The 27,106-nt window shown below is 45.8% G+C and overlaps 5 protein-coding genes across 15 annotated transcripts in view; 2 read left to right on the forward strand and 3 right to left on the reverse strand.

Annotated features, from left to right (window-relative positions):
* The window catches only part of tmprss4a (transmembrane serine protease 4a), an 8,239-nt gene extending 2,261 nt beyond the window's left edge, over positions 1 to 5,978 (forward strand). For both annotated transcript variants that reach the window (XM_029172195.3, XM_029172196.3), the window contains exons 2-13: positions 1,377 to 1,428; positions 1,562 to 1,717; positions 2,519 to 2,671; positions 2,752 to 2,878; positions 2,964 to 3,083; positions 3,565 to 3,608; positions 3,797 to 3,959; positions 4,044 to 4,210; positions 4,309 to 4,404; positions 4,507 to 4,649; positions 4,798 to 4,950; positions 5,072 to 5,978. In XM_029172195.3, the coding sequence (XP_029028028.1) occupies positions 1,377 to 1,428; positions 1,562 to 1,717; positions 2,519 to 2,671; positions 2,752 to 2,878; positions 2,964 to 3,083; positions 3,565 to 3,608; positions 3,797 to 3,959; positions 4,044 to 4,210; positions 4,309 to 4,404; positions 4,507 to 4,649; positions 4,798 to 4,950; positions 5,072 to 5,083 (1,386 nt within the window). In that variant the 3' untranslated portion in view covers positions 5,084 to 5,978. The remainder of the gene's footprint in view (positions 1 to 1,376; positions 1,429 to 1,561; positions 1,718 to 2,518; positions 2,672 to 2,751; positions 2,879 to 2,963; positions 3,084 to 3,564; positions 3,609 to 3,796; positions 3,960 to 4,043; positions 4,211 to 4,308; positions 4,405 to 4,506; positions 4,650 to 4,797; positions 4,951 to 5,071) is intronic.
* Positions 5,979 to 6,103: 125 nt separating this feature from the next.
* On the reverse strand, positions 6,104 to 14,720 carry mre11a (MRE11 homolog A, double strand break repair nuclease). Of its 2 annotated transcripts, none has more exons than XM_029172316.3 (20): positions 14,605 to 14,720; positions 13,991 to 14,066; positions 13,662 to 13,794; positions 13,395 to 13,555; positions 13,212 to 13,299; positions 12,959 to 13,100; positions 12,753 to 12,867; positions 12,177 to 12,362; positions 11,914 to 12,085; positions 11,721 to 11,801; positions 11,508 to 11,637; positions 11,310 to 11,410; positions 11,049 to 11,219; positions 10,904 to 10,963; positions 7,662 to 7,842; positions 7,257 to 7,337; positions 7,038 to 7,102; positions 6,892 to 6,953; positions 6,632 to 6,731; positions 6,104 to 6,444 (listed from the first exon to the last, which is right to left on the reverse strand). In XM_029172316.3, the coding sequence occupies exons 2-20, from the start codon at positions 14,008 to 14,010 to the stop codon at positions 6,403 to 6,405; spliced, it is 2,091 nt and encodes a 696-aa protein (XP_029028149.1). In that variant the 5' UTR covers positions 14,011 to 14,066; positions 14,605 to 14,720; the 3' UTR covers positions 6,104 to 6,402. The 2 variants fall into 2 exon arrangements, with proteins under 2 accessions (XP_029028149.1, XP_029028150.1); XM_029172317.3 differs by lacking the exon at positions 14,605 to 14,720 and adding an exon at positions 14,515 to 14,602.
* A 142-nt stretch (positions 14,721 to 14,862) lies between these two features.
* cep57 (centrosomal protein 57) lies at positions 14,863 to 18,511 on the forward strand. The gene is made up of 11 exons (XM_029170811.3): positions 14,863 to 15,135; positions 15,372 to 15,549; positions 15,840 to 16,040; positions 16,172 to 16,293; positions 16,404 to 16,538; positions 16,669 to 16,746; positions 16,875 to 16,970; positions 17,195 to 17,275; positions 17,351 to 17,583; positions 17,670 to 17,814; positions 17,925 to 18,511. Exons 1-11 carry the CDS (start codon positions 15,088 to 15,090, stop codon positions 18,108 to 18,110), a joined length of 1,503 nt encoding a protein of 500 aa, XP_029026644.1. The 5' UTR covers positions 14,863 to 15,087; the 3' UTR covers positions 18,111 to 18,511.
* Positions 18,512 to 18,548: 37 nt separating this feature from the next.
* LOC114867797 (uncharacterized) lies at positions 18,549 to 23,387 on the reverse strand. The gene is made up of 4 exons (XM_029170812.3): positions 23,281 to 23,387; positions 20,674 to 21,222; positions 20,232 to 20,454; positions 18,549 to 20,142 (listed from the first exon to the last, which is right to left on the reverse strand). Exons 2-4 carry the CDS (start codon positions 20,957 to 20,959, stop codon positions 20,013 to 20,015), a joined length of 639 nt encoding a protein of 212 aa, XP_029026645.1. The 5' UTR covers positions 20,960 to 21,222; positions 23,281 to 23,387; the 3' UTR covers positions 18,549 to 20,012.
* Positions 22,477 to 27,106, reverse strand: part of dock10 (dedicator of cytokinesis 10) — a 37,243-nt gene continuing 32,613 nt past the window's right edge. For 6 of the 9 annotated variants that reach the window (XM_055513972.1, XM_055513975.1, XM_029170800.3 and 3 more), the window contains 12 exons: positions 27,049 to 27,106; positions 26,507 to 26,608; positions 26,035 to 26,141; positions 25,828 to 25,950; positions 25,641 to 25,754; positions 24,826 to 24,972; positions 24,509 to 24,719; positions 24,243 to 24,433; positions 24,031 to 24,131; positions 23,766 to 23,904; positions 23,601 to 23,661; positions 22,477 to 23,464 (listed from right to left, as the gene is read on the reverse strand). In XM_055513972.1, the coding sequence (XP_055369947.1) occupies positions 23,406 to 23,464; positions 23,601 to 23,661; positions 23,766 to 23,904; positions 24,031 to 24,131; positions 24,243 to 24,433; positions 24,509 to 24,719; positions 24,826 to 24,972; positions 25,641 to 25,754; positions 25,828 to 25,950; positions 26,035 to 26,141; positions 26,507 to 26,608; positions 27,049 to 27,106 (1,413 nt within the window). In that variant the 3' untranslated portion in view covers positions 22,477 to 23,405. The remainder of the gene's footprint in view (positions 23,465 to 23,600; positions 23,662 to 23,765; positions 23,905 to 24,030; positions 24,132 to 24,242; positions 24,434 to 24,508; positions 24,720 to 24,825; positions 24,973 to 25,640; positions 25,755 to 25,827; positions 25,951 to 26,034; positions 26,142 to 26,506; positions 26,609 to 27,048) is intronic. The other 3 variants (XM_055513973.1, XM_029170806.3, XM_029170809.3) reach the window with 2 other exon arrangements.

Below are 27,106 nucleotides of genomic sequence, written 5' to 3' on the forward strand. Positions count from 1 at the left end.
GTTTGAGTGAAGTCGCTTATAGCTCTGTGCATTTCCTTCCAGAAGTGTGTGGCATCAGGTGGCTGTAGCTCAACACTTCCTCATAAGTACAGCACATGTTGGGCCTTTTAAACATGTTGGTTCACGTTCTGAAATGAGAATGAGAATGAAATGACGCAACAACTTGTCACTTATGTTAGTGACAAAAAGCCTGTAGTGACCGGATTCAGAGGAGGATGAGATGATGCGAAGGAGACGCCTCGTCTGAACAATAGGTTTCACCATGTCAGGCGTCCATCTCTGTGAGGTGGCTGCACTGGTCCACTCTCGGCCATCTTTCTGGTTTCACTGGTTCCTGACATTGTTTGTGTCACAGTTAGTATTGTTCCTGTAGTATTGTATTCTCACTGAGGGCGGGTGCTGGAGTGAAATAGAAGCCAAATGAAGCTAAAACACCAGAAGCAGTGTCCAGTCTGACACACAGAGCTCCAGTAATGAACACAGTAGAATCACTTCAGCTGGGAAAATATAACCATGCTTATTAAAATGAATGTCATAGCTTCTGTATTGGATTGAATACAGTGACCAGTGAAACTTTTCCACAGTTGAGTAAAGGTTTTCGTTGCTGCCAGGCCTTAGTTTCATCATACAGAGACGTGTGGGAACGTCGGCACACGAGACGCTGACTCTTCAGGAGTGTCGTCCGTTTGAAATGCTCTGTAAACATGGTGGACGTCCAATGTGTCCAAAAACCGGCCCAACTACATTCTTGGTTCGTCCGTTCCCTGCGTTTACCAGACAACGCTTAAAGTCACTGAGGCCAAAATGATTTAGAACATGCAAATGTGGGACTTTACCCACTACATCAAAAGCAGAAGTTAGAAACTAAAAATATAAGATAGCTCTTCTGGGTGAGGTTCTGGCAATTCTTTCTTTATTCCCCAAAAATCCTGAGTGTTTTTTTAACAAATAGTTACATTTATACAATACAAATTGATATTCATAAGTTCAATGTCTACTAAACTGAGTCAAAGCTAATTTATTTATTTAATATTAATTATTATATTATATAGAACCAAAGTGTTTCCTATTTTTTCTTCCAAATTTAAAGATAACTTTAGTTCATTTTTTTAAATTACACTACACTAGACTTGTGTCATGTCACTCCTCTTCCTCACAACCAACTGACTGTAATGTGTTGTGGAGCCTGGCGCAACTGGCAAACTACTGCCTTGCTCAATCGGGCAGGGCATGTTAAACCAAACATATCAGATTTCAGTATGTCACAGTCACACAATCCACAATCCAGGTTTAATGTGAGTGGAAGACTCGCGGTCGCCATGTTCCTCATGGTTTGTGAGCTCACCCTGTCTCACAGATCATCTTTTTCTCTACAGGCAAACAGGCCGACTCAGGAAACCACGCAACCACTGAATCCCAACCAGGCTGGTGAGTGGTTGGCTGGTGCTCATTCCAACACATGTTCCTGGATTGATAGACGTATTTAATATTAAATAGTGGTAAACTGCACTTTTACACCTCTGCTCTGTCCCTCTCATGTCTTTCCTTCCTCCCCCCACAGTGGTTCCACAGCCAGGTCGCCGCAGAAAGCTCCACATGACAGCACCAGCGACGCAGAGGACCCAGAGGAACAAGGGGCTGGGCAAGAGGAAGGTCCTGGTGATCGTCCCTATAGTTGTGCTGGTGCTGGTCTTTCTGGCTATAGCAATATACTTTAGTAAGTCCCAACACACACACACACACACACACACACACGCGCACACACACACACGCGCGCACACACACACACACACACACACAGCCGTGCGGTGCTATAAAAGTGGGGTCCCACCATTGACATAATGCCTTCCCTAGCCCCTTATACCTAACCCTAACCATCACAAATAAAGGCAGACGTCCAACCTTTGCTCTAATCTGAACCAATCTTAATTCTAACCTCACCCCTAAATCACACCTTGACCCTCAAAAAGGCCTTTAAAGTTGTGGGGCCCAGCCAAAGGGCCCCACAAGTGACCATAGGGCCCCACTTACAGTAGGTAGAAACCGCAAGGACACACACACACACACACACACACACACACACACACACACACACACACACACACACACACACACACACACGTAAATGCAGTTTAATAACATTTTATCAGCCCAGACCATCAAAGTTCAGATCAGGATAAAAGAAAGAATAAAAAAATCAGCTATGAGTTTCAAACTTTTTTCAAGCTCTCTCCATTTATTCAGACCTAGTTCAGGACAGTTTGACCTCTGTGTTTTTAGCTTTGGTTTTAAATAACGTTCCTTACCAGAACCAGCGAATAGTTTTCCAGCTAGAATGCGAGAAACGGCGTGATGCAGAATGCGATTCTGGGCGAGGGCGCGGTCTTTATCTCACACACCTGCGCCTCAAGTGTCACGTTGCCGAAGGACCTCCGGGGAAACGGGTTTTTGGAAAAAGCGGGAAAGCTGCCCGTCAATCATCCAAACCACTAATTAAAGCCCCTCCCCCTCTCTGCAGTTAAGCAGCTGATTGACAGCAAATACTTCTTCTGCACGAGCTCGCTGAGGTTCATCCCGATAGAGAAGGCGTGTGATGGGAAAAAGGACTGCCCCGGAGGAGAGGACGAGACGACCTGCGCCTCCAACCTCACCGTGACCTCGACCTTCCCAGGTAAACAACTCGTTGCTTCTTTGTTGTGTCATCACGGGCTCGCGAGCACATGGCGTGACTCCTCCCCCTCCTCCTCTCAGTGCGTCTCGTGACCAACCTGAGCGTGCTGCAGGTGTACAGCAACGTGTCCGGCTGGAGGAGCGTGTGCAGCGACCGCTGGACGCAGCAGCACACGCAGACGGCGTGCGGCCTCCTGGGATACACGTAGTGAGTGAGCGAGCGGCCGGCGGAGCTGCACGTGGCGCGCAACCGACGGCTCGGCCGATCTAACGAGCGCCGTTGCCCGTTGCAGTAAACCCCTCGGCGCCAGCGTCCCAGTGAGCAGTTTGGCGGGTGCCCTGAAACACGGCCCGTTCGCCGCAGTGAAGCCCGGGACCGCGACCGCGCCCACGGATCAGGCTACGGCCGACAGGTGAGGAGACGCGCGTTATCAACACGAAAGAACTGCGCTGATAGGAGCGCGTGCTCCGCGAACTGTTGAGTTTCTGCTCACTTTCGTGTCATTACTCGTCATGTGATAGTCGCAGGATGAGAGCGGGGCTCTCGGAGCTGACGTCACGCCCGGCCCCTCGGTGGTCCGATCCCCTGCCTCGTCGCGGCCTTTCAGTTTCCAGCCCATTCTCACCTCGCCGCTGACTTTCTTTCAACTTTCTGTTTTGCTTCCCTGCTGTTTCATATGAGTCTCTGGGCAGTTTCTCTTCCTGAAAGTCAGAAAATCCCGCAGTTGCTGTTCCCTCTCCGTGTCGTCCCCTACGAACCTGAACAAAAGGGGACAGGTGTTTTACTAAAAGGCAGAACAGAAACGGAGACGAAGTTCAAAGTGTGAACTTGTTTGTCTGTTTGCTGCTTGAAACGTAATTGATCCCTTCTATTCGTTTATTTTTCGTCAACAGCACTGCATGCGGTTCTGGATCAGTGGTGTCTTTGTCCTGTTCCGGTGAGTGACTTCACACAGTAGTCGAGGGTGTGGCGCCCGTTTTGCAGCACTGGCAGCGCCACGCATGCCCACAATGGGCAGCAAAAGCCCTTGTTTGTCATTCAGGGGATTTTAGGGATCAGTCGACAAAGACTTGAAAGTGTCTGAAACAGGACAAGGGCAAATAAAAACAAGGTTCTGCTTGGCAGACTGTGGGCAGGTCCACCTTCAGGACCGCATCGTCGGCGGTAAAGACGCCTACATCGAGGACTGGCCCTGGCAGGTGAGCCTGCAGGACGACGGTCAGCACACGTGTGGGGGCTCGCTGGTGGCGCCCAACTGGGTGGTCTCCGCCGCCCACTGCTTCTCCGGGTCAGTGTCACTTCCCCTCGATCCCGTTGACGGTTCACACTGAGCGCACGCCGGCGAGCTCACGGCGCCTCTGCTCTCTCGCAGGGTCAGAAAAGAGTTGAAAAGCTGGAGGGTGGTGTCCGGTCAGACCTACATGGCCTCGCTCGGGGGGTCCTACGTGGACAAGATCATAGTGAACGGACAATACGACCCGGTGCTGAGCGACTACGACATAGCAATGCTGAGGCTCAGCAGCCCGATCACAGTGGGAGGTCAGAATCTTCACTTGATGCTGCTCTACTGCCCCCTAGTGGTGCAATTGCTGTATCTTCAAAGTCCCCACGACTGATGCGCTGCCTCTCCTTCTCAGACTCCCGCAGACCAGTGTGTCTACCTCCTAAAGCCCTGGGTCTCAGTGCTGGTGATACCCTGACTGTGACCGGCTGGGGATACCTGAGGGAAAACGGTAAGTAGCTACTGTACAAGAGCTTTCATCATCATCCTCATCAGTGGCCATCTCATGCGCAAAAAGAATCATTCGTATGCTGCTATGTTGTTCTGCCTTCAGGTCAGGTGTCTCCTTCACTTCAAATGGCCCAAATTAATTTTATCGACCGAGACACGTGTTCCAGTCCTCAGGTGTACGGCAGCACTATAACCCCAAGGATGATCTGTGCCGGGGTCATGGCGGGCGGGGTGGACGCCTGCCAGGTAATCAACCAGTACAGTACCCACAGTCAATATATATCTGATGTATTGAATTTGAATGGTCTAATATTACTTTTTCTTCTTCTTGTTTGTTGATGCTAGAGTTTATCTGAAGCTATAGTGTATAACATTGTGCCGTTCTAAACCTCAGGGGGACAGCGGGGGTCCGTTGGTCTATGACAGCTCCTCTAAGTGGAACCTGGTAGGAGTGGTGAGCTGGGGCGACGGCTGTGCCCGCAAGGGACAGCCAGGAGTCTACACCAACGTTGACGAGATGCTCAACTGGATCTATACAGTCATGCAGGTAACACACACGAGTGGAGGCACTATTTGTTTTGTCTATAGGTTCTTTGATGTTTCTTTGCATTTTGAGCAGCTTTGCTAAGCTTGAATCTGAAGTCTAATTATTTCTGTTCTCTTTCCAGAAAAACCCCTGAGGTTCTCCGGTGGTGAGTAAAACTCCAGACCAGGCTGCCCTGTGAAAATCAAAGGAACTTTTAGTTTCAGCGTGGCTGACACACGGTTGGAGACGGACGGAGCAGAAGGGAGAGTTGAAGCTGCACTGAAAGAGGAATGCAGATGAACTGTAAAACACAGTGACCACAAACACTACACCCACACTTGAATACAGATGTTTTCCAGGTGTTGCTTTTGCCATTTTCAGTGCCATTTCATGTTCTGGTCTCAGGGGACAAGCGTTTCTATTTATGGGCTCCGGCCAGTGGGAGCTTTCTTCCCGAAAGGCAGTGCATACGTGTTTTAGCTTTAACAAAACCAAAGACTTGATTCACTGATGTTTTAATTTTCAGTTACTGTCAAATAACACTTTGGACATGACCTGGGTGATTTTAGAAGGTTTTTAAAGGACATAGATGTTTTGTAAGAGAAGGTGACAAAGGGTGAACACGGCCTTGAGTCCAAGGTGTCATTTTAAACTGCCCCCTCCTGGAGTCCAATACATTTATGCTGCTAATTCTGTTAGTGGTTTGTCAGGTTTCAGCACAGCTTCCTATCACAGACAAACTAACAGCAACATGAGCACTTTAAGTGGAAACCGAGAATTACTTGACTTAATTTATGAGCAGATTATTCAAGTAACTACTGTGTAACACTGCACTCTACACTAACTGAGAAAACAAAGTTGTGTTTACAGTTCATCCACATAGTCTCATATGCCATGATGATGAATGAATGTTCATGATACGGTTTCCAGCTTGACAGCTATAGTGACATAAATGTAAAAGGAAAAGGGTGAAGTTGGTTCATTTCTAGTTAGATTTTATACACTTGTAAATATCTTGTAAATATAATAAAACTTACTTACAATAATAATTGGAATAGTTGATTTCTCACGCAACTGATTTTGTGTTGTCCACCTGCTTTGCACATGCCTTCTGAACCAAGGTTATTAATATATATATACTGAATATTAGGACGTAAAGGCTGGATACAGAATGTGTATAACACAATGAAGCTTTTATTTTGTAGCCACAAACCATAATGCAAAGACAGTTGATGTTATGGAAAAAATTTTATTTTCTAAATCTCAAAAATATCACATACACCAAGGACAAAGCCAAGCACATTGCCTCCTTTAACCATTAGCCCTTTCATCAAAACAGGCTGACTGAACAGTAACAGTGGCTGATTTTAATTAGTTATTGTCAACATTAAGGGCACTGCAAGCTACAGTATGAATATTAAGACGTGCTTTGATGTAAATCAACATTGACTTCTGAGAGATCATAGATGCATATTATCTCCGTGAGCGATGGCTGGGGCCTTTGAAAGGGTTGTCCTGCATCAAAAAGAAAAGGAAAAAGCAGATAGTTCTAATACAGTATGTTTAGTCAATTATTACAATTAATCAATGTATTGATTATTATTATTACTACAGCAGTGGTTTTGAGTGTATTTCCCACTTAGAATCACATAATTTGCACTAAAGCAGAACAGATACACAAGTGTACACAATCTGGTCTTACCTCTTCATCATCACTGTCATCAAATGCAACTCCTCTAGACGACTGGCTTTGGCTCTGAGAGCTGTACCTAGTGAAGGATGATGATGCTGCTGCTACTGGTCTGTGTGAGTCCAGAGAAAAAACGAAACCTATGTTATAAAACACTCTAGTTTTTCAAATATGAGTTGAATAAAAGTAAACTGTATACTGTGCACATTATACACTAAACATCTGTTCATGTCCCTCTCCCTGGTCTACCACACAGACAGAAACAAACACACCTTGGAGAAGAATGGGAAGTCTTTGTTACAGGGAAATCTTCATCTGAATCATCAATAGTCACCTGAACATGGATAAATAAGAAAACAGTTGGAGCTTTTGTATTTGATTGATTGTATTTAGTGTGTGTGGTGTTACTGGAACGTACTTCATCTGCCATATATGATTTTGCTGCTGCAGTACGTGAAGGTCTCTGGGATGGAGCTTGAAAGGCTGAAGTACAGATGTAACCAAAAGAAAGCAGGTACAATAAATGATGTCTAAAGGGCAAAAGGACTAAGAAATTAAAATAGGAGGAGGTGGTAATAAAGCGATTCACACACAATAATGAAAAACTATTTACTATAACTATTTTTTTCTCCGCTACCTTGCATAATGCTTTGGGTTGTCGCTGAGGATTTCTGGGAACGACCACGACTGGACGTCTTTGGTTCAGCAGCAGCTGCACCTGAAGCACACAGTAATATGTATCAAACCCTTTGTCATAGTCACAGCGTGGGACATAATCTGAAGAACTGTGGCTGCCCTCTGCTACTATTCCTGAGTGGTACATTATAACTAAACAGGACCACATTTTTGAATCTTAAATGAGCAGGAAAGATATTCAAAGTTGCAGCAGCTTCAGTAGAATTCAGAATCAACCAGCAGCATCACTTACATGCAATCACTGTACAGTACATCCATCTACGTGCACATGTACCATAATGTACATAGGCTGCAGTTTAACTTTCCATTCAGGCACCTAGTCACTGCCATAAAAATGATAAGTCACCTCTCCCCCTGCCTCTGCCTCCACGTCCTCTGCCACCGCGTCCTCTTCCTCGCGTTGGGGCAGGGAATGGAAGTGAATCCTCATCAGAGTTCATATTCACATCAGCTAAGTCATCAGATATATCTGGGTCTAGGGGGCGATCACCACGCTCCAAACGATGAGCTTTGGCTCTATTGATAACCTAAAAAGGACAGATATAAAACACTTTATTATTCCCAGAGGGAAACTATTTAGCACACTTTGATCGCTGTCACACATGGAGGTACACACAAGAAGGTAGAAAGAATAAAAATAAGAATAACACATCTACACACACTCAGATATAATTACTAGCTAAAGTGTCATTATACATGTTATTGCCCAGATGCAGATCAACCCTTACAGAAGGAGGAGGAATTGTACAGGCTGATGGCCACCAGTAGGAAAGATCTCCGGTGGCGTTTTGTGGAGCACCTAATACTGAAGGTGCTCCTCTGTCCAGCCAGCACACTGTGTGGGGTGGGAGGTGTTGTCTAGGATGGAGAGGAGTTGAACCAGCATCCTCCTCTCAGCTACAGCATGTAGGGGGACCAGTTCCACCCCCAGAACAGAACCAGCCCTCCTGATCAGTGTGTCCAGTCTGTTACTGTCTGCTACATTCATGCTGCTGCCCCACAGACCACAGTGTGGAACACCAGCCACCACAGACTCATAGAACATTCTCAGCATGGAGCTGCAAATGTTAAAGGATCTGAGCCTCCTCAGGAAGTGCATCCTGCTCTGAGCCCTATTCTACACAGCTGAGGAGATCTTTTTCCAGTTCAGTTTATTGTCCAAGTACACACCCAGGTATTTGTACTCGGTCACGATTGTTTTGTGAGATGGGTGACAGCACTCCCAGATTTTCTAAAGTCCATCCCTAGCTCCTTTGTTTTACTGGTGTTCAGTTGAAGGTGGTTCTGTCCACACCAGCCCACAAAGCTGTCCACCACTCCCTGATACTGTGACGTCACCACCCTGGACACGTCCTACAATAGCAGAGTCATCAGAGAACGTCTGAAGATGACAGGACTCTGAGTTGTACCTGAAGTCTGAGGTGTAGAGGGTGAAGAGGAAGGAGACAGGACTGTCCCCTGTGGAGCTCCTGTGCTGCAGGCACACAGTTCTGCAGGCGGACGTACTGGGGTGGTTGGTGAGGTAGTCCATGATCCATGAGATCAGGGGGGGGCTCCACCTGCATGTCCTTCAGTTTTTCTCCCAACAGCGCAGGCTGGATGCTGTTAAATGCACTGGAGAAATCAAAGAACATGATCCTCACTGAGGCCAGGCTTGTCCAGGTGGTTGTAGGTGTGATGGAGCAGGTGTATGATGGCGTCATCCACCCCTAGATGGGGTTGATATGTGAACTGGAAGGCGTCGAGGGTTTGACCAGAGAACGCATGCAGTCCAGGATCAGCCTCTCGAAAGCCTTCATGTGAGAGGTCAGCGCCACGTGTCTGTAGTCGTTAAGAACTCTTGGAAGTGGCGTCGTTTTCACTGGCACAATGCATGACTTTTTCCACCTAAGAGGAACTCTCTCCAGCTGCAGGCTCAGGTTGAAGATGTGTTGGAGGACACCACATCGCTGGGGAGCACAGACTTCCAGCACCCTTGGGCTGATTCCATCAGGTCCTGCAGCCTCTGTTGGATGAAGTTTGTTTAGCTCCTTTCTCACCTGATCTGCTGTGATTGTGTGTGAGGTGGGGGTGGATGAGCCCTGTGGGTGATGTGAAGGGGGGGCTATCGTGGGCAGCGGCGGGCTTAGAGGTCCAGCCAGGAATCTGTTAAAGAAGTTATTCAGTTCGTTGGCCCATTCCACAGGCCCCTCGGTCACCTGGCTGCTGGACTTGTAGCCACTGATGCCCCTCCTCCTGTAGGCCTCCTTCCCCTCCCTGATTTTGACTGACAGCTGTCTCTTGATACTCCTAGCTGCCTCCCTGTCCTCTGAACTGAATGATTTCATCTTTTCATTCAGGGTGGCTTTAATATCATAATTGACCCATGGTTTGTTGTTAGGAAAGCAGTGAAAGGTTTTATCAGGGTGTCCATGCAGAAATTTATATAATCTGTGACGAAGTCTGTCAGTCCGTCAAGTCCTCACCATGAGGTTCACATAGAGCCTCCCAGTCAGTGTCTTCAAAGCAGCTCTGCAGAGCAACGCGGTCCTCATATGTCCACCATTTAACAGTTTTAATGGTCGCAGGCAGCCTTTGAGGTGTGTATTGTGGCAGCAGATGGGGTAGTGGAAGAGTAGCACCGTTCCAGTGTCTTCTCACCCCTGGTGGGACAGCTCACAAACTGGGTGAATGTAGGAAATGTCTTGTCGAGGCTGGTGTGATTAAAGTCACCGGAGATCATAAAGAAAGTGTCAGGATGTCTGGACTGCAGGTTGAGACGTCCGTCTGTATGACATCACATGTCAGAGTGTTCGCGGAGGGGGGAAGTAAACACTGATGAGGATAATGTGGGGAAACTATCTGGGTGAAAAATATGGACGGAGGCCAATGGCCAGCAATTCGATGTCAGGGCTGCAGATTTGCTCCTTGACTGTCACATGTCCAGGATGGAACCACTTACTGTTAATAAACCCCCCTCGCTTCTTCCTGGTCCCCACTCTGTCTGAAACCGTCAATGTTAACACTGGAGTCTGGGATGTTGTCACGCAGCCAGGTCTCCATGAAACACATCAAACTGCATTCAGCAAAGATATTCTCCTCCTTAACTAGAGCTGTCAGTTCGTCCATTTTTTTGTCCAGTGACCTCAGGTTGCCCATAATCAGCGAAGGGAGATGTGTCTTGGATCTTCTCACCTTCTCTTTGCGCAGCGCCTTTCTTCCGTCTTTGTTCCCTCCACAAACTTTTTTGCCTCTGCATCCCCTTTTTTTCCTCCTTATTTCTTTGGGGAAGCTTGACGTTTCTGGCGGAGTCAGGTATTATGCTGCCGAACTTAGTGAGATTAGCTGATCCCGGGTATAAACAAAGTTCGAGTGGTGCCGTGTCTGCTCTTGTGCACCAGCTTTACGAATGAGGGAAAGTATAAATCCAAGCGAAAAACGGACCAAAAAACACTCAAACAACATGATCAGAGAGGGTGCACCTTAAATACTAAGACTAATTAAAGAAAATCACACACATCAAAGTGTGCTGCAGCAGAGCTCGCGCCTGCGCAGATCGGACAGTTAGACACAGAAACAAATGTAAGGCATATGTAAATTATTACTTACTTCTGTAATTTCGTTCTCTTCCTCAGTTGTGTTCTTCTTGGCATCTCTGAATCGCTGGATCTAAACATATACAAACACAAGCACTCTTAAAATGGCATACAGTAAACATGTCTCCCCCAATTCAATTAATTCCCCAATTAGTGACCTCTGTATCGATTTCCTGTTCTGTAGTTACTCCTCTAGCCTGAAGATGGCGCTGTGTCTTTTCTAGCTGGAAAGTGATGAGCTCCTGGATGGCATCTCTTTCATCTTTGTCTACAAACTCCTGAATAGCCTTCCCCATCCCCTGCTCCGTCAGCAAAGACAGCTGAACTTTCTGTTGCAAGAACATATGCGAGAATACTTTGAGCCTTACACCCCATAATGATTCAAAGATATATTTTTTCATTTCATGTATGTATTGTACCTGTTCAGCTGCCTCAAAGTACTGTTTAACCAGGTCCTCCACTCTCAGTCCCTCAGCTGCCTTGGTTTTTAACAGCTTGCTGTAGTCAATGTTGACCTCATCTAAAGTACAAAGCACAGTTTGGAGCACATCAATCATACAACACTCTACCAGTCTGAGTCTGTCATATGCTCTTAGTGTATTTGCTCTGTGTGAGACCTTTGATCTCCTCCTTTTGCTCGCGGTGTCTGAGAAAGTGAATGATATCTTTAGGATTGGCCAGGCGGTCCACAAACTTCTGACTGAAGCGAGAAGTGTTGAATGTCTCAAAACCGCCGCTGTAGTCGACCTACACAGGGTCACGAAACCGATGAGTTGGATTAAGTCTGACTTTGAAAAGTGTGCACATGCTGATGCATTTCACATTCTTACTCTCAGACGAATAAGAGGTTTCTCCGGCGTGAGTGGAGAGCCAAGTCTTTCTCTTTCAGCTTCTTCTAACATTTCATTAACCTACAAAATAACAAAACAAAGAAGAAGCAACTGAAAAATACAAATACTGTACAGTGAGTACAGTATTAAATACTCCCTGTACTCTATATTTGATGATGACTTTAGGCCTTACCTTAGCATAGCAAAAGTCCTCCACCTTCTTTGAAACCTGTGGAGTGTCGGGGGTGAATCGGTCTTGATAATCGGCCAGCACCACATCCTGAATGAAGAACTGACGCACTGTCTTTAGGGGGACCTTCTGCAAGTTCATCTTACGGCCCTTCACCCTCAGTAGTCCTATGTGCCTAGATACAGAAATGCAAGTAGTTTGGCAACATTAAAACTTCAAAACACAATATAATACATAATGTATGGTACTTGGGTATTCATGTGTACTTCTTTGTAGCCTCTCCAGGGGAGAGGGAGGTGGCTACAGAGCTTCCAGGCTGTGTCACATAGAAGAGCTGCTGTTCATTTCTGGTTGGTCCAATCAAACATTCATGCTCGTGACCCCACACTACTAAGTCAAGGAAGTCGTCCAGGAACTGCTCAGGAATATAGTTAGTGGGGCCGTGCTTACTCCTAGAAAAGGTATAGATGCATAAAATTCAAAACAATTATATTGGTCAAAACTAAAGGTGATTAATAGTCCTGATTTTATGAAGTAGAGAAATATCATTACAGTATATCTCTACTAGAGAGCTTCTTTAAAGAGGTACAGAAGATGAACACTCCCATGAAGACAGTGTAAAGCTAATTTTTAAGATTTACTTTTTTATGTAAAACTGTGATTAGTAAAAGTTGCTTTTTGTATGTTGTTTTTATCCTTTTACATTTAATTTAGGAGTCAGCACATAGAAAATAGGCATGCTGCTTTAACAGTTGTGTACATGCTGCTGTAACACAGACACAGAGCAGATAGTGGTCAGTATGTCAGAGTGCTGGTACTGTACAATACACTTATGCACACACCTATTTTGGTGTATGGCGAAGAGGTTGAACCATTCATCCTGATTTTCTTTGGGCCGAAGCATGGTGACCTTATTGTTGACGAACATCCTGTACAGGCGCTCATCTGGGATGGAGCCTATACATCAAAAAGCAATATTACCAATTCTTACTTTCACTAATGCCTTATATAGATAATACAGAGCAAGCTGACACAAAAGCAGACTTACCAAGACCATACAAAGCCAGCTTAGTGCTGCCTTTTTGCATGAGGATGGGGCTAATTTCTATACTTTCTATTGAATGGGAGTGTCCAAAGTGGTTTACAAGACCTGCAGCGCTTAGTAGATCTAACGCACACAAACCTTCAGCCTTTAGAGAAAAAAACATATTAAGAAAAAAATAAGCAAATGCCAAGGGATGAGGGACAAATATAAAATAAATATTAGTACAGTATTTTCTCCTACACTAAATACAACTCACCCCAGTTGGGTCATCATGATTGCCGTGGATGCTGAACACAGGAATAGAGACGTTGAGGTTTTCATCCTGATAGTTGACCCAGGGAAACCTACAACACCATTATTCAGTAAATTAACTATATTCATTTAAAATGTTCTTTCAACAAGAATTGCTGGAGAAGATCAAACAAACGAAGAAACTGACTTTGTGGTGTTAAAGTTGACAGTCTGGTCACTGACGATGTTGAATTGTATAGGGGAGTCTCCCATGCAATACTTCCTCAACATAGTTATGCAGTTGTGGAGGCATCTGCGTGTTGGCTTGTTGTCATGAAACAAGTCTCCACCAAGCAGGATGAAATCCACCTGAGTGCACAAAGATAGGGTACAGGACATTTATGACAGTGTGATCAGTTCATTTAATCAAAACCTGATTTTAGTTATATTCATTCATTTGATCATAACACAAAACCTGGTTTGTCTTCGCACATTCCAGGATCTCCTCTAGGGTGTTGTAAGAGTCATTGCTACGGATGGCGTCCTTCTCAAGATAACCCAGGTGGATATCTGTGGCAATCAGGATTTTGAAGGTGTTCTCATCATCCCTGGAAAAGCACCACATAATGTAGTCATAAAAAAAGTTATGGTTCATAACTTAGATTATTAGCCTGGACAGAGTATGCATTACAAACGTACATTAGACTGTGGCAGTAGTGGAATCCCATTCCACTTAAGACCATCTCTCTCTCTATTACTTTATTTACAAATGTATAAATGGAGCAATATTCGGAGCACACTCACAAGGTGTCCCCGGAGGACATGATGAAGTGGACAAAGTGTGTCTCTGCTTACACCAGACCGATGAAAGGCTTTTCTCCTGCAGAAAATAAATCATCGTCATCAATACGTCAATCAATGTCAACCATACACATGTCAAAATGTGGTGGAGAACGTTTGAAGCACAGCAGAGATGCTACAGTATATACTGTAGGAAAAATTCACACAACTAACACAAATAAACACAGTACTTTGCTTTACTGTGGACGCAGGACTTTCAAAGTGTATCAATACAATTCAAAAAGTAGAACGCGTTTGTGACGTTACTTAGCGGTCACTTAACATTAACGTTACACTTCGTTATATTAAACAGCTAGCTAGCTAGCTAATACAGTGAAACGGTAATTACGTAGCTATTTCCAAGTAACAATAACCCAGAAACCGAATGATAAGTTAATTATTATCGTGGCGTTGGGTTAGCTTTTAGTTTACAACTATGCTTTAAGCTTCCGAGTGTAAAGTTTCAAAATAGTAACTATAATTACAACCTGGCTAACTCTGTATCTCTCTATAACATACTCATATTGTGCTATTTGCTAACGTTACAACGTGGAAATAAACACCAGCTTTCGACGCACCTCCTGTAAAGTCTCACGACTTGTCCTAAAATCCCGGCAAGTCTTGCAAACCCTCGCCCCACCCCTTACGCGTGGCTCAGGGTTATTGTAGTTCTATTCCTAAGCGTTGTTAATACACACTGTAGCGTAAAGGAGGACTAAAAACTACACTTCCGGTCAATAAACATAATTTGCTCGTTTTATTCAAAGCTGGACACCGGTGCTGTTGTTTCAACAGAATGTCGCACGCGCTGCGGCTTGCGGGCCAGACAGGGAGAAATATAAAACACACCCATCAGAAATGTTAGGTTGTGGGACTTCAGTGATGTTTTCTTTCACATCTCGTATTAGCGCCGAGAAACAGCGCTTAGCCAGCCCGCTGTAGATCGTAATTTAAAATGTTTTGGTTATTATAGCTTCGGAATATATTAAAATCAACATATTTTGCATAACATTCTCTGCGGTTAAGCACAAGGGAGGCGGATTGGTTTGGGCTGTGTTTCTATGGAGAGTCTGTCAAAAACATCGGCTGCTGCTGCTACGCGGGAAAAGGTAGGTTTTCCACATTTTGCATAGTTGAACCTAAAAGGATTTTTATTCCCCGGCTTTATAGTTAGCCGAAAGCTACGTAGCAGCTGTTCAGATCAGCTGATGCCGCAGACTTACGTATCTACTTGCTACTTTAAAACGAATGTGTTGTGAATCGGGCTGGACGTGCAGATATGTTCCGCATTTGTCAGACATCGTCGATATGATTGATGATTAAACCTCCATCTTATTCTTTGCAGGAGCTGAGCGTACCACCCCCACCCACGGTCAGCGGAGCCGTATCTGACAGCCTGTCCCTGGCTTCCTATAAAGACTATCCTGTTCACCGTCCGTTTATCAACACGGCGCAAACGCGCAGGCATCACTCAGGTCGCCTGTCAGCGCCCGTCAAGGCCTTTCCTGAGACTAGCAGTGCAGGTATGTTTAATTTGTGCATCTGTCTCATCATTGCTGTCCATTTACAAAGTTTCCATTCAGGGGTGGTGGTGTTTCATAGCTCCATGGTTACACATGCAACATGATGCTGCACGACTTGAATGTCTCCGCTGCACTATTCAGTCTTTCACATTGTTCTTTCTAAACTTGGATCGTATCCAGTACTTATTCCACCCAGGTCCATAATTCACATGCATCATATACACCTGTATATTAGTACATCACCCATTTTTAACTATTATGTCATTTGTCATGCTTGTGTGCACATGCAGTGATCTTGTCTGGTTTGAGGAGTCTGCAGGAGAAGATCAGGAGGTTGGAGCTGGAGAAAGATCATGCAGAGCTCAGTCTGCGTTCTCTGGGGAGAGATGTATCATACACTCCTCGCCAGAGTGACAACATTACACACAGACTCTTAAATAACCAGACAGACACACACAAAGAATCGAGGGACCCTTCCAACTGTAACCAAGGTTAGTATTTTAATATAAGATGTTGAGAATTCACAAAAAAATATTGATAAACAGTTTTATTGACCTTCTTAGTTGTGTCTATTTCCTTATTGTCTGCTTTGTCTCATGATGTGTGTTCCTACCGCGCACAGTGCTGATCACCCACCTGGCTGCTGCAGAGTCTCGCTGTGTGAAGCTGGAGCGCCAGCTGGATCACATGAGGAGGATGCTGCACAACGCCAAGGCAGACAGGACCAGCCTCCTCAAACAGCAGGTTATCGTTGTACTACTGCCCAACATACTGTATAGGCAAAAAGACTCGCCATGACAACACAGCCTGTGTCTATAGGAGTAGATTTGTGCAAATTAATTTGTTCTCCACAGTGTCAGGTTTCCAGGGAAACTGCCAAGTCAGCCCATCAGCAGCAGGGCACAGTGTCTGAGCACGCCCAACTGGAAAAGCTAGAGCGGCTGGAGCAGGAATATCTCAGGCTGACGCGCACACAGAACAACACTGAGGTACAGTACAGCAAGATGAGGGTCAATTAACTGAGCCAAACCTGGGTGGCAAAGCCTATATTCTGTCTCAGAAATGCCTGAAATGTAGTTCTTTCTGTTAATTTGCACCGTAATGATCATCTTGTGTCAGATAAAAATTAATGAGCTGGAGCTGAAACTGCAGGAGGAGAAGCTTCAGAGGAGGCTGATCCAGGATCAGGCCCAACGGGTAATAAGACCATGTATTTTTGTTTGTACAGTGGTAGTTCTGTAGGTTTTATCTCTTTCTGATATTAAGCGTAGGCTGCTTTAACTCACTGATTCTATCTGAAATGCTCCTGTACTGTGGCTCCTCAGCTGCAGAGTGGCTTAGAGGCCAATCGGATCCTGCTGCAGTCCGTGTCACCGCGTCGCTCCTCCGCAGAGAACAAAGAGAAAACGTCCAACGCAAAGGTATAAACCTTCACACACCTCTGTTTCACTGCACTGACAATACTGATCATTTTAACAGATGTGGAAAAAGACCAATTCAGTCAGATGTTCTAAAAGAAATAATTACATTCCTATTCTCAGTGGGTATGTAATCAATAAGAGCTTATTTGATTTTGAAAGAATAGTTTGATGGTCAATTTACAGAACCAGTTTAAAAGGTTAATTCAGATTTTTCTTTTTCTTAGAAATCTTTTAAGCAGCGGTCGTCCCACACAAAGCCACACTACAGACTGAGCTTCAGAGATGTACCCTTTGTTGCTGGAATGGTACAGTATAATGGAAAATTAACACAAATAACACAGTATCCTAGTTTACTTACCTTGTCGCCCCTCTGTCCACAGTCAGCGGGCTGCAGCCACTCGGTCAGAGCGAATGTGCAGTCCGTCTTGTCTCTCCTGAAGCAGCACCAGCCTCACCTCTGCAACAGCCGTGTCCTGTGCAACAACGCAAAGGCCCACGACTCAGGAGGAAGCAGCGGGCATTCAGACAGCGAGTCCTCGTCCTCCACCAGCTGTGGGGAGGAACTGTCGGAGCTGCTGCTAGCGCTACAGGACGAGCTGCGACTCATGACCATGTGAGTGTACAGGTCTAAGATACAGTGAGATGCTCTTAATTCACCTTCAAAGCCATATTTGGTGGTGAAAAACATGCATTTTGCAGGGAACAGGATGAATTGATGAGGCAGGTGGAGGACAGTGTATCTGATGAGGAAAGAAGAGAACTTCAGAGGGAGCAGGAGAGGCTGCTGTTGAAAATGGAAAGAAAAGGCGAGCAGATCAGTAAGCTGCTCAAACACAAAACCCAGGTACAGTAGGCTGTTGCACATCTGCTCACAAGCAACCAGACTATACAGTAATAGGAAGTGTATGTTTTGATTTGCACGTCTCCACTTTTATTTTTTTGCCTGTCTTTTAGATGAAGAAGTTAAAAAAGGAAGCGATTTCTAGACGGAGCAGTAAAAATGAGGTGAAGGTGACAAACGGCATGTCCACCAGAGGGCGCTCTGCAGCAGCGGTCCGACTCAGTCCAGGAGAGCGGAGCAGGAGGAATCTGAGGCTGCTGAGGGACATGAAAGCTCTGCAGACATCTTTAGGGACGTGAATCCCAGCAGCACATTAGCTTAACCTTGGTGCTCTCCTACATTCCTGAGGTCAGTGTGTCAGCATTAACACAGCTATAGACTGACAGCACTACAAGCACGTCAACTTGTATAAAAATCTTCTTGAAAATCTTTTTTTTTTTTAAAGACTGTACGTTGGGATGAGAAGAAAACCTTCAGGCATATTTCTATATATTTCAAAGATCACCTAAGTTGCTTCTGTCAGAAACAGTTCAACTCTTTTGGTACTAATATTCATGAGTTGCTTCATTGTTTCTCAGATCATGGATACTGTAGATAAATTGATAAAGTGGATGACAAATCAGCCATCGGTATTTTTAAACATTATTTTTCTGTGTGAAAGCATTTGGCTGAGAAATAAAAATGTGCACAGACCAACGGGCTTGTTTGTTGTGTGGCTCATTTGTACCTTTGTCCAACAAACATTGATAACCAGCCTTGATGCAACACTGCGTTTTAATCTAACCTCCTTCTAGTCTGTACTGTTTGGTAGCAGATGTCATCTCAAACTAATTCCAGACTTGAACCTATTCCAGCGGTCATGTGGGCAGGAGGCATGATGAGCCTTGGACGTCGCCTGTCCATCTAAGTCTGCTGATACACAAAGCCACATCTTTGACATGTGATGTAATGTGGATTAGGCAATGGGGACGTGGACAGTGAGGATCATGCTGCCGTGGAAACCAACAATCAAACACCCACACCAGCTTCTCTGTTATCTCATGAACTTCTAATGACTCGCTGAAAGGCTGATTGGCTATAAATGATTCATTCGTTAAGATGCAGTGTATTTACCTCACACGTTCCTAAACAGTAACCAATAGCCATGAATGACATCATTTAGACAACAGCAGCAGTTATTGAGTAACAGTAAAAGAAAACATTTAGTACAAATTGTGGAGTGTTACAGTCTGTTCACCCCTAAGAGTGGATACATGAGCTATTTCAAATTTGCAGTAGTTACTTCAATGCCTTGTTAGTATTTTACTCAATAAATAGGTCATCATGTAAATGTGCTGTAGCAAACACAGCAGGAGAGTAAAGGGTTAAAATGGTGATACACTTTGTCAGCTTGCAGCTCATGTACAGTATCTGTCCCACATAATCCCAATAAACTATGTTTACACTGCTTTCTCTTAGAAAACCTATCAAGTTCATTTTGTGTGTAATATGCACAAACATTTTGACTGATGTATTTGTTAAAGCACCATGAAATGTTAATGCAGCGAATTGAAGAAGCTATAATTTACTAGTGTGAGAATTGTTTTCAACACAAACTGCAGCTGTGGGTTCAGCGTCATAACATATTTGATAAAGATAGGAGGTATATGTGTTGCTGATAACATATTATCAGCAACACATATGTCTCTTTAGATATGTCTTAACAATACATAACAGTGCAAATGCCACAGAAATAGCTTATAAAGACTGGTAAAGAAGATTGATTGTATCAACAGCGGTTTATTTTCAAGGAGTCAGGTGCTTAAACACACACGATCCCTTGATGACTCCACAACAGTTTAAGATGGATAAATAACAAGGATGAATAAGTAATGGGTCCGATGCTGCTCATACTGTCTGAGTCACTGACCACTGTGTCTGTTAAAGGACTGTCACCAGTAGGCGACACCCCAGGTTACGTGAGCAGCCCGGACACCTGATCCTCACGGACCCCATGTCTCATCGGCGCCGACCCGGGCCCGGATCGCCGTGGCCTGGTGAAAAGCACACCAGTAACCAGAGGCTTCTGTTTGTGTGGTCAGGTGTGATGAAATCAGTCTCCCGCTCCTTGAAGGGCCCGTCCACGCTGACCCGGGTGAGGAAAGAAGCCGGGTTCAGGCCGCAGCGGCTCGGGTCGCGTCCAGAACCTAAAGGCGTCTCCCTCAAGAGTCTGTCTCCGTCACAGAGGTCAGCTGGTGGAATTCAGACTCCTCCTGGTGCTTGGTCAGGACGGGTCGGCTGGTGTAGATGTCGTCCACGGGCAGAAGGAACGTGACCGTCTTCACCTTGGCCCTGAAGGTCATAGGAAAAGCAGATGTGTTGATGGAAAAGCGATGACTCGCAGGAACGTTTCCCCCGTGAGCTTTATTTGCGCCGCTCACCTGTTTTTGTGCACGTAGTCCTGCAGAGAGCGCCGGTTGCTCCGTTTCCCCACCTCCCCCTCAGCGGCGGTGCCAAAGGTGCCGTTCCCGTGCTGGGTCTCTCCCTGTAGTCGTGCCCAGCCAGAGTCGCCCCTCTCGGGCCGCTCGCTCCGCGTCTCTCTCACGGCCACCGCGGACGCGCTGGCGCTGATCGAGTACCTCCGGACGGTCATGGTGGCGTTCTCTGAGGAACATGAGCAGGATTCAGATCCAGAAAAAAACATAAGTTAGAGTAATAGAAAATGTCATATTATTTCAATAATGCAATAATTACCATATCATTATATGCATTTCTTGGTTTTTTACATTGAGTGCGTCTGTTCTGATACAGGGGTTTTGTTGTTTGTTGTATTAACGATTTAGTCGTTACTCCTAATAAAGAGCCAGCACTCATCCGTCTTACCGTTGTGTCGTTGCTCCAGGACCGGCGCGGACGCATTCCGCCTGAGGTTCAGATACGGGTTTTCCTCCCTTCCCGTCGCCGGGGACAAGCCGCCCGCCTCCGCCGCCGAGGCCGGCGGGTCTCCGCGCAGCTCCCGGTTCTCCGCCTCCAGCTTCTTGATTTCGTCGCGCATCTCCATGATGACGTGCGCCAGGCTGCGGGCGCTCTCCATGGTGCTGCCGCGGCGCTGCCAGTACCACGGCTTCCCGAACACCGGCAGCTCCACGTGCTGCTGCGGCTTTATCATCCTGCTCCGACGGGTCCGGTCCAGCTGCTGCGCGCGCTTTTGCTCCCGTGCGTCTTTCAATCTCGGTTCAGATGTTGTTCTGGGGAGATTATTTCGCCTTTCACCACTTATACAGCCGATAGGACTCCGGGTTGATCAGCCGACTGCACCACATTGGATGGTTTATTCATGAGAGCCGGCGTCCAGTTTCAGGAAAACTAAGCAGGGGTCGGAAATGAAATTTGCACTGCAGAAGAACTTGAATGGTGGGAGAGCCGGTGAACCTAGATGTACACGAAACACTAGACTATAACGTTCCACAGCAAGTAATGCAAGGCAATTTAATGATATAGATCAAGAATAAATGGTTTCTTGATTTTTCTGATTTCTTTGATACCACTCTTCTTTGAAAGCACATAATGCATGCATCAGGATTACATATGATTTCAACCTGTCAGATGAGAATAAGTGAATTGAAAAACCTAAATAGAGTGTCATTATTTCCCTCAGCAGACAGCCATGTTGAATGGATGGTATGATATTCTGAGTAAAACATTCTCTAAAGTAACAAATACGTAAAAAGATGAAGCAGAATTCAGACTTAGAACTTAGAACATATTGTATCTAAGTTCTATGCACGGAGTAGGTGCCGTGACCTGGACCGAGCGGCTCGGTGGCTCAGTGCAACCTGACCCTGCCACAGTCTGGGCCGCTGGGAGGGAGACATAAGCTGAGCTGCAGAGAGACAGAAACCCAATCAGCCTCTCTGTGTTTGACACAAAACAGGCCACAGGACGAGAGGGAGCGACAGGAGGCGGCGGCCGGCTCCAAAAAGAGCAGTTTTCAGAACAGCGACAGTAGGTGGCGGGTGAAATTCAACCCGCAACCCTTCAGGTGTGCAGGTTTAGATGTGCTAAACGTGTCAGCCACAGAAAGAGGCTTGCTCGTCTTTATTGCAGGCTGCATTCACTACTGTATATGATGGCCGCCCCATCTCCAGGATTAGCATCAATAAATAAACAACCACTTTGTAGCTCTCCCTCAGTGCAGGCAATAATTACCAACTACAGCACCACCACTGGAATAGTCGAACAAAACCCTTGGAACTGTTTCAGGCATTTCAGTAAAACTTTCTATTTTATGTCATTAAGCTTATGAAATTTGTTTGTGGATGAACTGGACTTGTATGCAGCAAAGCACTTATTTGATTGTTCTCAAAACAATCAAGGGGCTCTCTCTGTAAAAGAGGCAGAGACAACAACGGACCCTCACTGACCAGAGATGATGATGACGATGATGATGACAGTTCCCATCATCCATAATTACATATGACTTTACATATGACATTAACAACAGATAATTGTTTAGTTGCTGACTTTGTTCTGATGCCTCTCCTGTAAGTTCAAACACACAGCTCCATTTCAGTTCCAAACTTTTTAACCCAAGATGAGAAGAGATGTGACTATAGGGAGAACATGACACATTAAAAGAATCAGATTATGAAAATAAAAATAGAAATGAAGAATAATCATGAAGTGTGAATTTGGGACATTAGCAAAATTTTATTTAAATGTTATACATAAAACGTAGTCTTCGTTCTTTTTTAAATTCCGCTAAACAAATATTTATATACTGTATATTTATAAAAAAAAGTTCAAACATTTTAAATATTATTATTTCTTATTTACAATTCAAAACAGTAAAGGAAACAATAACAGTAACAATGCAATTTTAAAAAGTTTTATAAAACATTTTTTTTTCGTTTCCGTTTGAAAATTGCCAAACTGATATTCCCATAATGTTATCACGGATACAAAGTAGCAATGTGGAGCTGCTCTACATTCAAACGGGAACTGGAGGCGCGTTCAGCTGCTCAGATTCTGGGCTTATTAAAGAGGTCTGTGCAAATCTTCAGTTCCACGTGAGTCGTTTTTAGGTAGCACAAAAAGATTCCAGAGGGAAAAGATCGTAAAAACTGTCATCAAAATGTAGCAGAAAGCGCCTGGAACCTGTCCACCGGCTGAACGCACCTCGAGCTCAGTAAGGTCACTGTCCTCTAGAGGGACGGGGCTGTGGAGAGAAGGCCTACGTTGTTGTGTGTTTGTGTGCAGGTGTGTATGAACTAATGCACTCTACTGTTTTGTTTGCAGGTGTGGGTGTGTAAGCTGATGAATCAGTCGTCGGGGGTGGGGGGGTCTTGATCGATCTCTAAAACCAAAAACAAACGGTCACTAACAGTCCAGCGGCCTGGCCTCTACTGTAGATAGTCAACGTTCAACAACAGGACGACGGACTACCACGAGCACAGTCTACACACGTCTCTCCTCATTTTCTACACTCACCAACAATCACGGTTCCATCAACCTGCAGCAGCAGTCAAAAAAAGAAAAAAAAAACAAGCCAGCCCCCGGAGGCTCAAACTAGCACTGTTCAGAGCAATAAAAAAAACCCTCCTCGTCTCGTTAGTCTACTGGACGTTCAGTAGCCGCTGTGTCGCTCCGTTCCTGGCTGCCTTGTGTGCGCAATCTGCAAAGGAAGAAGAATAAAGAGCTCGGGTTGGAACAGGGGACACACAAGGAGACGGCTCCTGGGATACGGCTGAGATAAGGATGGCAAGGCAAAGTGGTGAGCCAGGTAGCGAGAGTTGGATGACGTCACATACCGGCCTTAGACAGAGTGGACAGAGAGCTGTTAGAGAGAGAGGAGGCGCTGGAGTTGTGAAGCTGCAATGAAAGAGAGGGATGAACTCGTAACACAAGCGCACAAAACCGGTGAAGATGCAAAATGAGCAATGAAACGACAGTAAGCGACGCGTTGCTGGTGAGACCTGCTCGTTCATGATGCCAGACAGCTCCGTCAGCATGTCCCGGTAGTGGGCTCTCATCTCCTCCTGGTACTCCACCTGGTCCTCCTTGATCAGACGCTCGTTCACATCCAGCGCTTTACCACAAGTGTCTGCGAACTGCCTGTGGGGGGAGGGAGGGGGGGGTGTATATTATACTATATGCTGTTGTATCAGCTTTGCAGCTGTGGCGCTACCTGAAATGCGTGCACGTCACACTCATTCCCATTATCTGTGCCTTTAACCGTACCTGAAGATTTCTTTAAGCAGTTTGACCTGGTTGTCTGGGTATTTCTTGGCATTCTTCTCCTCCAGAAACGCCCTGGCATAAGCCATGGGCCCTGCGTTCACCTGGAAGACACAGTAAAGCACATCTCATTCAATATTGCAAATAGAAGCTCAGTTAGAACAAGGCTTTCAATGTATTCACACTTAATTAGGAGGACGGACGTGAACAGTCACCTTGACGCTGACGCTGCCCTGCAGTTTCAGCTGCAGCCGGATCATGTCCACCTCCTCCATGTTGCAGAGCTGGTTGAGCTCAGACACCTTGTGGGACATCTCATCTATGGCCACTTCTATGGGGTTCATCTCCGTGCTCTGCTGTTCCACCACCTGGATGCGCTTCTTCAGGTACGGGAAGCTGGAACTCGCTGCGAGCAGAGCACACGTGCGCTCGTCAGCTGTGAAGAGCATTAATCTGCTGCGTGCTGCGTATGAACACTCACTGGTCAGGATGGTGCGCCGCTTGCACTGCTCCTCCACTTCTCCGTGCTTCTTCCCGGACAGAGTGAACGGCGTCTCGAACACGAAGCGATTGATGTTATGATGCCTCTCAAAATCCGTCCTCTTCTCCTGCTGCTCCTTCTCATCGAAGTACGGCACCACGTAGGTCACCTGGATGTAGGCGAACTTAGGGTCTAGGTCTTTAGGATTTACCTGTAATTGAAGAACAGGAAAAATGTTTTTTATTTTTATACTAAGCAAATAATTCACTGTTCTTGCCAAATAATTATCTTTTATCTTATCTTAAGGTATCTTATACCTTATTGGAGTCCTGGATCATCTTGACATTGTCGATTCCAAACTTGTCTGTGTAGAGTTTGAGCAACCGCTGGGAGATTTCTGACAGCCCTGTCAGTTTAGGCTCTTTGTAGATGAACTCTTTGCTCTCTTCCTCCTCAAAGAAACCCTACCAGGACACACACACACACACACACACACACACACACACACACACACACACACACACACACACACACACACACACACACACACACACACACACACACAATCAAGCCTTTGCTGCACAATGGACGTCTGGTTGTATGCTGACCCCTAGTGGACGCTTGAGTCACTGTTGTACACAGATCAACAACACCTTCACTTTGTTAGAACAACTCGGTGTCTGCGTTAAATTCTGGAGAAGCGTCCTGTTTACAATAGAGCGTTCTGTGGCAGCTCCTCTTAATGATTAGGGAGGAAACGACTCCATCATTGCACATTACGGGAGATAACATGGACCACAGCAAGATTAACAGAAGCCCCAAAGGGTAAAAGCAGCCAGATGTTAATAGTGGTAAAAAGGAGGAGAGGTAAAAGTAGTTAGAGCTGAGGGAAATGGAAAATCAAAGACGTACAGAACTTACCGCAATCTTGATACAGAATATAATAAGAAGAAAGAAAAGAGGAAACAGAAATTTAAGACAGACTTGGAAAGGCTAAAAAAAATCTCATCTCTCTTCTGTGTGAGCCCTTCACCTTATTCTTTAAAAGCCTACACAGACAGGTCACCCTGGTTAAAAACTGTAGGATCACAATTCTTCATTAAATGTTCTCATTTCTATAACAATAATTTACCTGTCCATAGAACGCTACGCGATAGTAGCGGCCGAAGAGCCTCTTCTCGGAGTTCACCACCTCCGTCACCTTGAGGTACGAGCGGTGGATGTCGTAGTACAGCTCCGACAGCCTCTGTGGGCGCAGGAAGGCAAGTTTAACCCAGCGGCCGCCTGCGCTGCCGCGTCTACGAGAGCACAACGCTCACCTTGAAATCCCGCCGCTTCTCAAAGACGACAATCACAGGTTTGTTGATGTCGGCGATGAGCTCGTATCGCTCCGACTTCCACAGGTAGTCCACGCACAGCACCAGCTGCTCCACCAGCGTGTCCTGCAGAATCAGGACGCTTGTTAGCCAGTAGCACGTCACACTAGGCTCTCTGGGTGAGGATTAGTGACGGCTGAAGGCACTGACCTCAGTGTAGGGTGTGTCCTGGGTACCAGCGTCTTCCTTCATGGCGCCCTCCTCCTCCACATTGGGACTCATGCACATAAACGCTGCCCAGCCCATGGAGAACGATGCTAAGGTTTCAAACATTAAACAATTCAGAATGTCTTGCCGACAATTTCATCTGACACATTCATACTTGCGTTGATATACAGGTTGCTTCTGACGCCATCTTGCAGGCTAAAAACCAAATGAAGCACCACGCGTGACCATCTATCAGACCTCAGTGACACTGAACGCCTCGTCCAGCGAGACTTAACTAGAGAGCGAGCGTAAACGAGTAAAGGCAAAAACTGTGGTCTGCCACACATTTAACCGCACCGTCTATTACACATGTGTAGAGTCGTTAGGATTTGAACATTTGTGCCCTCAACTACGTCTCAGTATGAAAACTTTGATCCCCGCCCCCACCCAGCAGCCCCCCGGCGCACACACTCACTGTCTTGATCTCGGGAGGTAGTTAGTAAGGAGCTACAGTTATAGACAGGGCTCTCTTCAGAGGACACACTGGACATCCTGGCCTTGTCAGCTCTCCAGTAGCCTGTTTTGTAGGAGGGGAGGAGGAAGTTTACGTCCACTCGCTTTGCGCCTTTCGTGCTCATATGCATGGCTCTTAATTGAAAACGCTGGTGATAGGAACACAAGCTTGGCGCTAAAGCCCATGCGAAAAAAACAAAGCAACGAGAGATGCAGTACATGCTGCAGCCTGAAGGAGGACACACAACGACAAAGACGCATGGAGACTGAAAAGATGTGTGACTGCTTCTGCTGGAAGCTGTGAATGGGAACAATGCCTGGATGCAGAGACACCTCTACAGTGTTTGCTGTGCTTCTAATAGATGTCAACAGGACAAAGGCACACTCAAGCAACCAGGACGGACTGGTGCTGAATGATCATGTGACCGATGAGCTGTGGTCGGCGAGAAGTGGCGACGCCTGCAAAGGCAAACACACAGAAGCAAAGCTGCCAAGAGCCCTCACCTCTCCTCTTCAGCGATTCGGCGATCAGCGCCGAGATGTGGATGTAGCACATGGCGGC

Source organism: Betta splendens, chromosome 13 (genome assembly GCF_900634795.4).
Source record: "Betta splendens chromosome 13, fBetSpl5.4, whole genome shotgun sequence".
Lineage (NCBI taxonomy): Eukaryota > Metazoa > Chordata > Actinopteri > Anabantiformes > Osphronemidae > Betta > Betta splendens.